Source organism: Callorhinus ursinus, unplaced genomic scaffold (genome assembly GCF_003265705.2).
Source record: "Callorhinus ursinus isolate GAN/ISIS: 27379988/994484 unplaced genomic scaffold, GSC_fseal_2.0 scaffold62, whole genome shotgun sequence".
NCBI lineage: Eukaryota > Metazoa > Chordata > Mammalia > Carnivora > Otariidae > Callorhinus > Callorhinus ursinus.
The window spans coordinates 4278059-4291786 of NW_027397124.1; the positions used below are offsets into that span (position 1 = coordinate 4278059).

The 13728-nt window shown below is 35.0% G+C and overlaps 1 protein-coding gene across 9 annotated transcripts in view; it reads right to left on the minus strand.

Moving 5' to 3' along the window:
- The window catches only part of CCDC7 (coiled-coil domain containing 7), a 337256-nt gene that overhangs the window by 47454 nt on the left and 276074 nt on the right, over positions 1-13728 (minus strand). For 8 of the 9 annotated variants that reach the window (XM_073885468.1, XM_073885465.1, XM_073885467.1 and 5 more), the window contains 2 exons: positions 8565-8648; positions 5842-5925 (listed from right to left, as the gene is read on the minus strand). In XM_073885468.1, the coding sequence (XP_073741569.1) occupies positions 5842-5925; positions 8565-8648 (168 nt within the window). Of the gene's footprint in view, positions 1-5841; positions 5926-8564; positions 8649-13728 lie in introns of those variants that run through there. The other variant, XM_073885470.1, reaches the window with a different exon arrangement.

Here is a 13728-nt window from a genome sequence, read left to right on the forward strand (position 1 = left end):
GCTATTAATGAGGTGCAATAAAAAATGGAGGCTCTAACTGCTAGGATAAATGAGGCAGAAGTGAGAATTAGTAATACAGAAGACCAAATGATGGAGAATAAAGAAGCTGAGAAAAAGAGATAAACAACTACTGGATCACGAGGGCAGAATTCGAGAGGTAAGTGATACCATAAGACAAAACAATATTAGAATAATTGGGATCCCAGAAGAAGAAGAGACAGAGGGGAAGAAGGTGTATTGGAGCAAATTATAGCAGAGAACTTCCCTAATTTGGGGAAGGAGACAGGCATCAAAATCCAGGAGGCACAGAGAACCCCCTCCAAAATCAGTAAAAATAGGTCAACACCCTGACATCTAATAGTAAAACTTACAAGTCTCAGAGACAAAGAGAAAATCCTGAAAGCAACTCGGGACAAAAGGTCTGTAACCTACATGGTAGAAACATTAGATTAGCAGCAGACCTGTCCACAGAGACCTGGCAGGCCAGAAAGGATTGGCATGATATCTTCAGGGCATTAAATGAGAAAAATATGCAGTCAAGAATACTATATCCAGCTTTCCTGTCATTGAAAAATGAAGGAGAGATAAAAAGCTTCCAGGACAAACAAAAACTAAAAGAATTTGTGAACACCAAACCGGCCCTACAGGAAATATTGAAGGGGGTCCTCTAGTCAAAGAGAGAGCCTAAAAGTAACATAGACCAGAAAGGAACAGAGACAATATACAGTAACAGTCACCTTACAGGCCCATACAATGGCACTAAATTCATATCTTTCAATAGTTACCCTGAAAGTAAATGGGCTAAATGCCCCAATCAAAAGACACAGGCTATCAGATTAGATAAAAAAACAAGTCCCATCAAAACGCTGTCTGCAAGAGACTTATTTTAGACCCAATGACACCTCCAGATTTAAAGTGAGGGGGTGGAAAACCATTTACCATGCTAACGGAAATCAAAAGAAAGCTGAGGTGGCAATCCTTATATCACACAAATTAGATTTTAAATCAAAGACTATAATAAGAGATGAGGAAGGACACTACATCCTACTTAAAGGTCTATCCAACAATAAGATCTAACAGTTGTAAATATCTATGCCCCTAACATGGGAGCAGCCAATTATATAAGCCAATTAATAATAAAATCAAAGAAACACATCGAAAATAATACAATAATGGTAGGAGAATTTAACACCCCCTCACTGAAATGGACAGATCATCTAAGCAAAAGATCAACAAGTAAATAAAGGCTTTAAATGACACACTGTACCAGATGGACTTCACAGATATATTCAGAACGTTCCATCCCAAAGCAACAGAATACACATTCTTCTCTAGTGCTCATGGAACATTCTCTAGAATAGATCATATCCTGGGTCACAGATCAGGTCTCAAATGGTACCAAAAGATTGGGAACATTCCTGCATATTTTCAGACCACAATGCTTTGAAACTAGAACTCAATCACAAGAGGAAAGTCAGAAAGAACTCAAATACATGGAGGCTAAAGAGCATCCTACTAAAGAATGAATGGGTCAACCAGGAAATTAAAGAAGAATTAAAAAAATTCATGGAAACCAAAGAAAATGAAAACACAACTGTTCAAAATCTTTGGGATGCAGCAAAGTCTGTCCTAAGAGGAAAGTATATAGAAATATAAGCCTTTCTCAAGAAACAAGAAAGGTCTCAAATACACAACCTAACCCTACACCTAAAGGAGCTGGGGAAAGAACAGCAAATAAAGCTGAAACCCACCAGGAGAAGAGAAATAATAAAGATTAGAGCAGAAATCAATGAAATAGAAACTGAAGAAGAGTAGAACAGATCAACGAAACTAGGAGCTGGTTCTTTGAGATAATAAGATTGATAAACCCCTGGCCAGACTTATCCAAAAGAAGAGAAAGGACCCAAATAAATAAAATCATGAATGAAAGAAGACAGATCAGAACCAACACCGAAGAAATACAAACAATTATAGGAACATATTATGAGCAACTATATGCCAGAAAATTAGACAATCTAGAAGAAATGGATGCATTCCTAGAGACATATAAACTACCAAAACTGAACCAGGAAGAAATAGAAAACCTGAACAGACCCATAACCAGCAAGGAAATTGAAGCAGTCATCAAAAATCTCCCAACAAACAAGTGCCCAGGGCCAGATGGCTTCCCAGGGGAATTCTACCAAACATTTAAAGAAGAATTAATACCTATTCTTCTGAAACTGTTCCAAAAAATAGAAATGGAAGGAAAACTTCCAAACTCATTTTATGAGGCCACCATTACCTTGATCCCCAAACCAGACCTCATCAAAAAGGAGAGTTACAGACCAATATCCCTGATGAACATGGATGCAAAATTTCTCACCAAAATACTAGCCAATAGGATCCAACAGTACATTAAAAGGATTATTTACCATGACCAAGTGGGATTTATTCCTGGGCTGCTAGGTTGGTTCAACATCCACAAGTCAATCAATGTGATACAATACATTAATAAAAGAAAGAACAAGAACCATATGATCCTTTCAACAGATGCAGAAAAAGCATTTGACAAAGTACAGCATCACTTATTGATTAAAACACTTCACAGTGTAGGGATAGATGGTACATACCTCAATATCATAAAAGCCATCTATGAAAAACACACAGTGAATATCATTCTCAATGGGGGAAAAAATGAGAGGTTTTCCCCTAAGGTCAGGAACATAGCAGGGATGTCCATTATCACCACTGCTATTCAACATAGTACTAGAAGTCCTAGCCACAGCAATCAGACAACAAAAAGAAATAAAAGGCATCCAAATCAGCAAAGAAGAAGTCAAACTCTCACGTTTTTAGATGATGTGATACTTTATATGGAAAAGCCAAAAGACTCCACCCCAAAACCACTAGAACTCATACAGGAATTCAGTAAAATGGCAGGGTATAAAATCAATGCACAGAAATCAGTGGCATTTCTATAAACCAACAAGGCAGAGAAAGAGAAATTAAGGAGTCGATCCCATTTACAACTGCACCCAAAACCATAAGATACCTAGAATAAATCTAACCAAAGAGGCAGAGAATCTGTACTCATAAAACTATAGAATACTTATGAAAGAAATTGAGGAAGACACAAAGAAATGGAAAAATGTTCCATGTTCATGGACTGGAAGAACAAATATTGTGAAAATGTCTATGCTACCTAGAACAATCTACACATTCAATGCAATCCCTATCAAAATACCATCCACTTTTTTTCAAAGAAATGGAACAACTAATCCTAAAATTTGTATAGAACCAGAAAAGACCCCGGATAGCCAGAGGAATGTTGAAAAGGAAAAGCAAAGCTGGCAACATCACAATTCCAGACTTCAAGCTCAATTACAAAGCTTTAATCATCAAGACAATATGGTACTGGCACAAAAATAGAAACATAGATCAATGGAACAGAATAGAGAGCCCAGAAATGGACCTTCAACTCTATGGTCAACTAATCTTCGACAAAGCAGGAAAGAGTGTCCATTGGAAAAAGACAGTCTCTTCAACAAATGGTGTTGGGAAAATTGGACAGTCACATGCAGAAGAATGAAAGTGGATCATTTCCTTACACCACACACAAAAATAAGACTCAAAATGGATGAAAGACCCAAATGTGAGACAGAAATAAATCAAAATCCTTGAGGAGAACACAGGCAACAACCTCTTTGACCTCAGCCACAGCAACTTCTTCCCAGAAACATCTCCAAAGGCAAGGGAAGCAAGGCCAAAAATGAACAATTGGGACTTCATCAAGAAAAAAGCTTTGCACAGCAAAGGAAACAGTCAACAAAACCAAAAGACATCTGAGGGAATAGGAGAAGATATTTGTAAATGACATATCAGATAAAGGGCTAGTATCCAAAATCTATAAAGAGCTTCTTAAACTCAACACCTAAAGAACAAATGATCCAATGAAGAAATGGGCAGAAGACATAAACAGACATTTCTGCAAAGAAGACATCCAAATGGCCAACAGACACATGAAAAAGTGCTCAACATCACTCGGCATCAGGGAAATCCAAATCAAAACCTCAGTGAGATACCACCTCACACCAGTCAGAATGGCTAAAATTAACAAGTCAGGAAACGACAGATGTTGGCGGGGATGTGGAGAAAAGGGAACCCTCCTACACTGTTGGTGGGAATGCAAGCTGGTGCAGCCACTGTGGAGAACAGTATGGAGGTTCCTCAAAAAGTTGAAAATAGAGGTACTGTACGACCCAGCAATTGCACTACTGGGTATTTACCCCAAAGATACAAATGTAGTGATCCAAAGGGGCACATGCACCCCAATGTTTATAGCAGCAATGTCCACAATAGCCAAACTATGGAAAGAGCCTAGATGTCCATCGACAGATGAATGGATAAAGAAGATGTGGTATATATACACAATGGAATATTATGCAGCCATAAAAAATGAAATCTTGTCATTTCAATGACGTGGATGGAACTAGAGGGTATTATGCTAAGCGAAATAAGTCAATCAGAGAAAGACAAGTATCATATGATCTTACTGATATGAGGAAATTGAGAAACAAGACAGAGGATCATAGGGAAAAGGAGTGAAAAATGAAACAAGAAAAAACCAGAGAGGGAGACAAACCATAATAGACTCAATCTCAGGAAACAAACTGAAGGTTGCCAGAGTGGAGTGGGGTGGGAGGTATAGGGTGGCTGGGTGATGGACACTGGGGAGGGTATGTGCTATGGTCAACACTGTCAATTGTGTAAGACTTATGAATCACAGACCTGTACCCCTGAAACAAATAATACATTATATGTTAATAAAAAATATAAAAAAATCTTGGGGAAAAAGGTATGCCCTAGAGAAATTTATAATCTAGTAAGAATCACAGTTCCCTCCTTCACAACACCCTCTCACTGCTTTAATACTTTAAAAAACCTATTCTTCCTGAAGTTCCTAGTGTACAGTACATACCTTTATTGTTTCTTTCATGTCTCATATTTTCTTTTTGGTGAAAACTGGGCATTTTAGATAACATAGTGCAGCAAATCTGGATACTGAGTTCCCCTCCCCTTTGAAGGTTTGATGTTGTTGTTTCCCCGATTATTTACGTAGAAGTCAGGCTGGACCATTTTCTATTGTACTGACGTCTCCTTCCCTGCGGTGTGAAGCTCCTAATGTTGATTCTCCAAGGGCATAGAGTTGGGCATGCACACAGTCACCTTTGGATGACAGCTTCTTAAAAGGGGTCGCGTTCACTATTTCTTTCCTTTGTTTCTCTGTTAAGTTCTCTGCCTCCTTTGACATCACACAAGGATGGATAAGAAGTGTGTGAAACACAGTTCCACCAGGACAAGAGGCAGTAGTATAAACTATGAACTATATGACAAAACTAAAGGTTTCTACTTCACCTGAGATGTTATGAATTTGTTTGGTATTTCAATCATATAGAGGGAATTAGTAACCAATGAAATAACTATCCGCGAAATTCCTCTTCTTACCCATTTCATAAGCTAGAATTTCTGCTTTGCAAATACAAAGCAACTAACCTATGTAGCCGGAAAAAAGAAAGGGAGTACAACAGCATTTGAAATGCTTCCATCAAGCATATTCCAAGCGCAATTTCACATTGGGTTTTTAAGGATCACATTTTAATGGATGAGTTCTAAAACCTATAATATGTGGCTAATTGTCCATTTAGTAACTGCTAGAATTCCACTAATTATAGGAGGGACTTTATGAAGATGTTTTATAATGTCATAATAACACAGGTTTTATAGTCCTTAAAGATCCAAATTTAAACTCCAGAAGAAATAAATAAACCTTAAGTAGACTTGAAATATTTTTGTTCTTACCAGGATGACTCTTTGACTGTGTCTTGATTTCCTTCCTTATTATACCTCTTCCGGTAGCACCTGGGAGGGGCTCTGTATCCATCTCTATAGAAATAAACAGTTTCAAAACACTTTTGTAAGGTAAATGTTAACATATGTGTGTTTGTGTGTCTAATATTCCTCTAGTTAGCATTCCTTACTGTATAGGAGGAGAATTATAATGAAATATCTGGGTTGCAGAAACATAATACCTTACAATCTGAAGAACTATTAGTAGACATGTAACCTCATTATACTGAAGCATAGAGATGTTTACTGATTTGACAAAGGTGACATATCTGGGTAATGACCAAACTGATGCACAAACTGATGCTTCATCTAGGGCTTTACCCAGAAAACATAACGCCTTGTGCAAATTCAAATCACCCCAGAGCATAACTTCCACGTACATTTTAAAAACACATTCATATGGTAGGGATATACCTGGTAAGGCAGGACTTCACAGTTTTTTTTCCCCAGGTCAATTTACAAACTATGGTCAGTGGAGTCACAGACGTTACTGTGAGGCAGAAATTCTTTGACTTGTCCAGGAATCTTTTAATGCTCTCCCTTTTATTAAGTTATGTCACTTTAAATCAAGTAGGCATTAGTGATGGAAAAGAGTATCAAATAACATATGGAATGAGATAAAGTGCTCTCTCAAGTTCCTCTTAGCATGTAGAGCTTCTAGCTGGGGAGGAATAAGTGGGTAATTTGCAATAATGTGAGCATTGGTATTGCATCCCTTTCCATTTGAGTCTTAACATGATTTTTAGCTTTTTCCTGGATGTGGAAACTACTACGTACGTCTAATGACAGAAAAAATAAAAAGAAACTCATCTAAAAGAATTTCACATTGCAAAAGAAATAACTAGAATTAGCGACTCTGGGTTACCTATTGGGTAAAGTTTTGTGGGCAATAATGGTTCTAACACACATATACGTGAAGTGGGAAACACCGTCATGATCCAGACATCACAGATTGGAAGTCTTGCTTTGGAGAAATGACTGAGCCCATGAATTTTAAAGTTTTCACTACCACCATGGCAGCAAAAAATATACTGCCACCGTAACCTAAACAGAGGCAGAGACCTGATGGGACATCATTACTAAAACCAGAGATAAAACTGGATTGGGCAGAACAGGTTTTCAGTAATTAAGTAATGGCATTTGTGAAAGTAATATGAGCTATAGCAATACATAACTGGAAAACATTAGCAGACATATTTTAGCCTTCTGGTCTTTCTCCAACGGATGTAATTAGAAGAACTGAGTCACAGGAATTGAGAAAACAAGGGATTCTTATATGAGGGGGGAGGCAGTGAGAATAGCCCTTGAGTATAGATTGGATTAAACACTAGGATCATAAAAAGTGTATTTAATATATATTAAGAGTCACAATTTTCCTCCTTCACAATAGCCTCCCATTGCTTTAAGTCTTTTTAAAAAATCCTCTGTTGCTTGGAGTTCTCGGAGTTATTTTTTTTTAATATAGCATATTATACATATAGTACACAATTTTCCCATTTTAAGTGTTTAATCAGTCATTATTAATATGTTCATAGAAATGTGTAACAGTCACCACAATTGTTGAATCTACTTAAGATTTATACTCCTCAAATTCCAGTCAGATTTAGAAATGTTACATCATATTTTGGATATAGAGTTTTGTATATTACTCTAAAGTCCTACTCTCTTTCCACACCTCTAAAAATAAATTCATCAGTTAAATTGTTTATTTATAAAAGTTTGTGCCCTATAGAGAAACTGAAAGAAGAGCAAATATGTATAGTGTCTGCTATGTTAATCATTTTATTTATAATATCTAGTTCTCTTTCAGCCATTATTTTTAATTACATTCCCTGCTCTAATTTTGCTGCTCTCATTGTAATACTCTACATTTGCTCATTCTTTCTTCTGACAGTATAAGTCTACTGAGCACTTCTAGTGAATTTTTAAATTTCAGTTACTGTATTTTTCAACTGCTGGATTTCCATGTTGTTCTTTTCAAAATAATATCTTTTCCCTTATAGTTGTTTCCAGAGGGCAATGTCTTTGGACATGCCCACAGTCACCTTTGGATGACAGTGTTTTTAACAGGGTTGTCTTTGTACCTTTCTTTTATATATCCGTTAAGCTGTCTGCCTCTTTGGTATCACACTAGGAGTCAATGGGTAGTGTGTCTATCACTGACATGAGTAAAGGCAGCAGTATCATCTTTGAACTATGTAACACAACTAATGTACTCTACTACAGTTGAGATTGCATAATATGCCTGGTGTTTCCATCAAATAGAGGGAAATGGTAACCAATGAATCAACTATCCTAAATTCCTCTTGTTATTTTTATATTCATGAGGTAGCCTTTCTCCTTTGGCAAATTGGAAGGAATTTTCTCTCCAGGCCAGAAATAGAAAATGAATAGAATAGCATTAGACATACTTTCACCAACCATATTCTAAGGTCACTATAGCATTTAATTTTTTATGGTTTAATTTCTAAATGAATGAGTTCTAAAACTCATAATATCTAAATTTTTATTTCTAGTAAATACCGGGGTATAATGAATTATGAGACTATTCATGAAGATTTTACCTGTATAATAATAACATATAGGTACTCTTGTCATTTAGACCCAACCTTCATTAAACCCCAAAGAAGGTAAACAACCCAGAAATATTAGACTTGGAAAACCCTTGTTCTTACCAGGAAGTCTCTCTGATTGTATCTTCATTTCCTCCACCAATATGCATGTTCCATTAACACATTTCAAGTGTTCTATATTAGTTTCTATAGAAATAAACATATGAAAATACATCATAAGTTAATCATAATGTGTGTGTGTGTAGCACTAATTTAACCAGCCTTGTTGTTAATGAATAAGCATTATAATGAAATATTTGTATTGCAGAATCAGTAGACCTTATTATTGGAAGGGATATTAGCAATCATTAAGCCTCCATATATTGAGGTTTAGAGATGTTAGTGATTTGACCAAGACTGTGTATCCAGATAATGACAAAACTAATACACAAACTCACATCTCATAATCCTTTAACCAGTGCTTTTTCCATACACTGCCATGTCTTATGCTAAATTAAAATATCCTGGAGATAACTTTTGAGTTTCCATTAAAATCATAATCATACTGTAAGGATATACCTAGTGAAGTGGAACATAAAGTTTATTCCCCACAGGTTACATTGCAAATAATGATCTCCATTGCCACAGAAAATTACCAGGGTAGAAATTCTTTGACTAGTCCAAGAATATTTTATGCCCTTTTATGCTATTTAGTTGTAAAAAAAAAAAGAGAGAGAGAGAGAGCAGGTATCAGTAATGGAAAAGAATAGCAAGATATTTTGTGTATTGAGAAAAATAACAGGCTTTCACAGGTCTCTTTGGCATATAGACACTGTAGCTTGGGAGGAGAAAGTGATTAAATTTGCAGAAGTACCAGGATTGAGATTTGGTCTCTTTTCATTGAATTTTTGAATCAAGTAAAACTTTCGAATAGATCCCATTATAAGAAATATATATGAACATGGCTAAAGGAGAGTTTATACTGAAAAAGGAATGGTTACCTAAGGTCAACCACTGACTCTAAAGTTTTGTGGTCAAGTTGGTTCTAACAGCATGTACCTAAATTTGAAAATATGTTATGAACTAGTCACAGAGATGTGGAAGTCTTTCTTTGGAAAAATGGCTGAGTTAATAAATAGTAAAGATTGCACTATGACCTTGGTAATACAAATGTACCAACACTGCAATCTGTATAAAGGTGGTGACCTGCTGCAGCATAACTAAAATGAGATGTGTCAGATTAGGCAGAACAAGTTTTCAATAATGAATTAAGAACAGATTGTGAATGTAATAAGATCTAGAGCACCAAAAACCTGGGGGTATTAGCAGATGTATTTTACTTTATTTTTTTCTAAGATTTTTATTTATTTATTTGACAGAGAGAGACACAGCAGGAGAGGGAACACAAGCAGGGGGAGTGGGAGAGGGATAAGCAGGCTTCCCACGGAGCAGGGAGCCCGATGCAGGGCTTCATCCCAGGATCCTGGGATCATGACCTGAGCCGAAGGCAGACGCTTAATGACTGAGCCACCCAGACACCCCAGCAGATGTATTTTAACTTCTCTGGTTCTTTCTCCAACTGGTATATACAAGAAAGGTTTTTTCATTTGAATTGAGGAAGTAAAGAGCAAAAGAAAATGAGAACAGTATGAGGGAAGATCATGTTAAGTATTAGGAATTAAAAGTTACGTGCTAGAGAAATTTATAATCTAGTAAAAATTACATTTTTCTCTCTTGTCATGTCCTCTCACTTTCCAAATTCTTTTTTTATCCTATTCTTCTCAGAGATCACTGAGTTATTTTAAAAAAAATATATAACAGAGTACATATCTTTTACCTCTTCTGTTAGGTTTATTCCTATGTATCTTGCTGTTTTTGGTGCAATTGTAAACAGGATCGATTCCTTGATTTCTACTTCTGCTTCTTCATTATTAGTGTATAGGAATGCAACAGATTTCTGTACACTGATTTTGTATCCTGTGACATTACTGAATTCATGTATTAGTTCTAGCAACTTTTTGGTGGAATCTTTCAGGTTTTCTATATATAGTATCATGTGATCTGCAAATAGTGAAAGTTTAACTTCTTCCTTGTCTATTTGGAGGCCTTTTATTTCTTTTTATTGTCCAACTGATGAGGCTAGGACTTCCAGTACTATGTTAAATAACAGTGGTGAGACGTCCCTGTCTTGTTCCTGACAATAGAAGAAAAGTTCTCAGTTTTTCCTCATTGAAGATGATATTAGCTGCGGGTTTTTGTATATGGCCTTTATTATGTTGAAGTATGTTCCCTCTATCCTACTTTGTTGGGGTTTTCAAGAATGGATGCTGTATTTTGTCAAATGCTTTTTTTTTTTTTTTGCACCTATTGAGAGGATCATATGGTTCTTATCCTTTCTTTTATTATGTGGTGTACCATATTGATTGATTCATAAACCAAAGATGTACAAGTTCTATACTCCAAAAACTACAGAACACTTATGAAAGAAATTGAAGATGACACAAAGAAAGGGAAAAACATTCCATGCTCATGGATTGAAAGGACAAATGTTGTTAAAATGTCTATACTATCCAAAGTGATCTACACATTTAATGCAATCCCTATCAAAATACCAGCAGCATTTTTCACAGAGCTAGAACAAACAACCCTAAAATTTGTATAGAACCACAAAAGATCCTGAATAGCCAAAGGAATCCTGAAAAAGCAAAGCAAAGCTGGAGGCATCAAAATTCTGGACTTCAAGCTATATTACAAAGCTATCATGATCAAGACAGTATGGTACTGGCCCAGAAACAGACACATAGATCAATGGAACAGAACAGAAAACCCAGAAATGGACCCACAACTATATGGTCAACTAATCTTTAAGAAAGAAGGAATGAATATCCAATGGCAAAAAGACAGTCCCTTTAACAAATGGTATTACGAAAACACCAGCATGCAAAAGAAAGAAACTGGACCACTTTCTTACTCCATACACAAAAATAAATTCAAATTGAATGAAAGACCTAAATGTGAGACAGTATACCATCAAAATCCTAGAGAATAACACAGGCAGTAACCTCAGCCATAGCAGCTTCTTACTAGATACATCTCCGGAGGCAAGGGAAACAAAGTAAACATGAACTACTGGGACTTCATCAAGATAAAAAGCTTCTGTACAATGAAGGAAACAATCAACAAAACTAAAAAGCAACTATGGAATGGGAGAAAGTATTTGCAAATGACATATCTGATAAAGGGTTAATATCCAAAATAAATAAAGAACTTATAAAACTCAACACCCAAAAAGACAAATAATCCAGTTAAAAAATGGGCAGAAGACAGGAATACACACTTTTCCAAAGAAGTCATCCAGATGGCCAACAGACATATGAAAAGATACTCAACATCACTCAGCATCAGGGAAATACAAATCAAAACCACAATGAGATACCACCTCACACCAGTCAGAATGGCTAAAATTAACAGCACAAGAAACAACAGGTGTTGGTGAGGAAGCAGAGAAAGGGAAACCCTCTTGCACTGTTGGTGGGAATGCAAACTGATACAACCACTCTGGAAAACAGTATGGAAGTCCCTCAAAAAGTTAAAAAATAGACCTACTCTATGACCCAGCAATTCCACTACCTGGTATTTACCCAAAGGATTCAAAAATACTGATTTAAAGGGATACATGCACCTGATGTTCATAGCAACATTATCAACAATAGTCAAATTATGGAAAAAACCCAAATGTCCACCATCAACTGATGAATGGATAAAGAAGATACAATTTTATATATTAATATATATTTATATATTAATATATATTTATATATTGATATATATTTATATATTTAAAAATATATTTGGAAATATAATTTATAAATATATTATTAATATATATATTTAAATTTATAAATTATATATTTAAATATATTTATATATATTTTTATATATATTCTATAATATATAAATATATTAGAGTTCTAATTAGAGCAATTCAGGTGTGGAATTTAGTGATTCACCACTTACATACATATATACACACATACACAATGGAATATTACTCAGCAATAAAAAAAAATGAAATCTTGCCCTTTGCAATGATGTGGATAGAGCTAGAGAGTATTATGCTAAGTCAAGTAAGTGAGTCAGAGAAAGACAAATGCCATGTGATTTCACTCATATGTGGAATTTAAGAAACAAAACAGATGAACATGGAAGGGAGAAGAGAGAGACAAACCAGAAAATAGACTCTGATTTATAGAGATCAAACTGCAAGATGCTGGAGGGGAAGTGGGCTGGAAGATGGTTAAATGGTGATGGTTTTAAAAAAGGGCACTTGTGATGATCAGTAGGTGCTGTATGTAAGTGATGAATCACTAGATTCTACCCCTGAAACTAATATTAGTCTGTATGTTAACTAACTGGAATAAATAAAAACTTGAAACTAGAAAAAAAATGAATGGAAAACAAAATAAATAAATAAATACAAAATAAAACATATATAACATTTACAATTTACACATTTAAAGTATTCAATTCACTGTTTTTAAAATATATTCACAAAACTGTATAACTATTTCCATAGTTATTTGTAGAGGACACTGGATTTTAAATGTTCTTACCACAAAAAAGAGGATAATTATGTGACATGATGCAAGTGTTAACTAATACTAGGGTAGTAATCATACTGCAATATATAAATATATCAATTCAACACATCGTACACATTAAATACACAATTTTGTATGTCAATTATATCTCAATATATCTCAAACTTATACTAATTATACTTCAGACTTATACTAATAAAATTCCAGTAAGTCCAGTGAGGTATAGAAATGCTACTCTCATATAGCATTACGCCATCCCATTTTTACACTGCTGTTATACATATTACATCTATAAATATAAAGTTATTGTTGTAATTGTTATAATTGTTTCTTTGTAAAATTTTATGCCTTTTAAAGAAGCTGAGATAAGAAAAAATAGCAAGTATATGTTTATGATATGTATTAATCTTTTTATTTACAACTTCTGGTTCTGTCATTTGTTTCTGTGGATTCAAGTTACCATCTGATATAATTTTTTTTTACCTGAATATACTGTTCCTACCCATCTTCTTTGTGCTATTGTGAAATATACTACATGTCTATATGTCATAGGTCTAATAGTACAAACATATACATATTGTTTTCTACAATTGCCTCCTAAATCAATGAGAAAAAAAGTGATGAAATACACACATATGTTGTTTTTTAATTATAGAATTTCCTTTACCAATTCCCTTTTTTAGAGA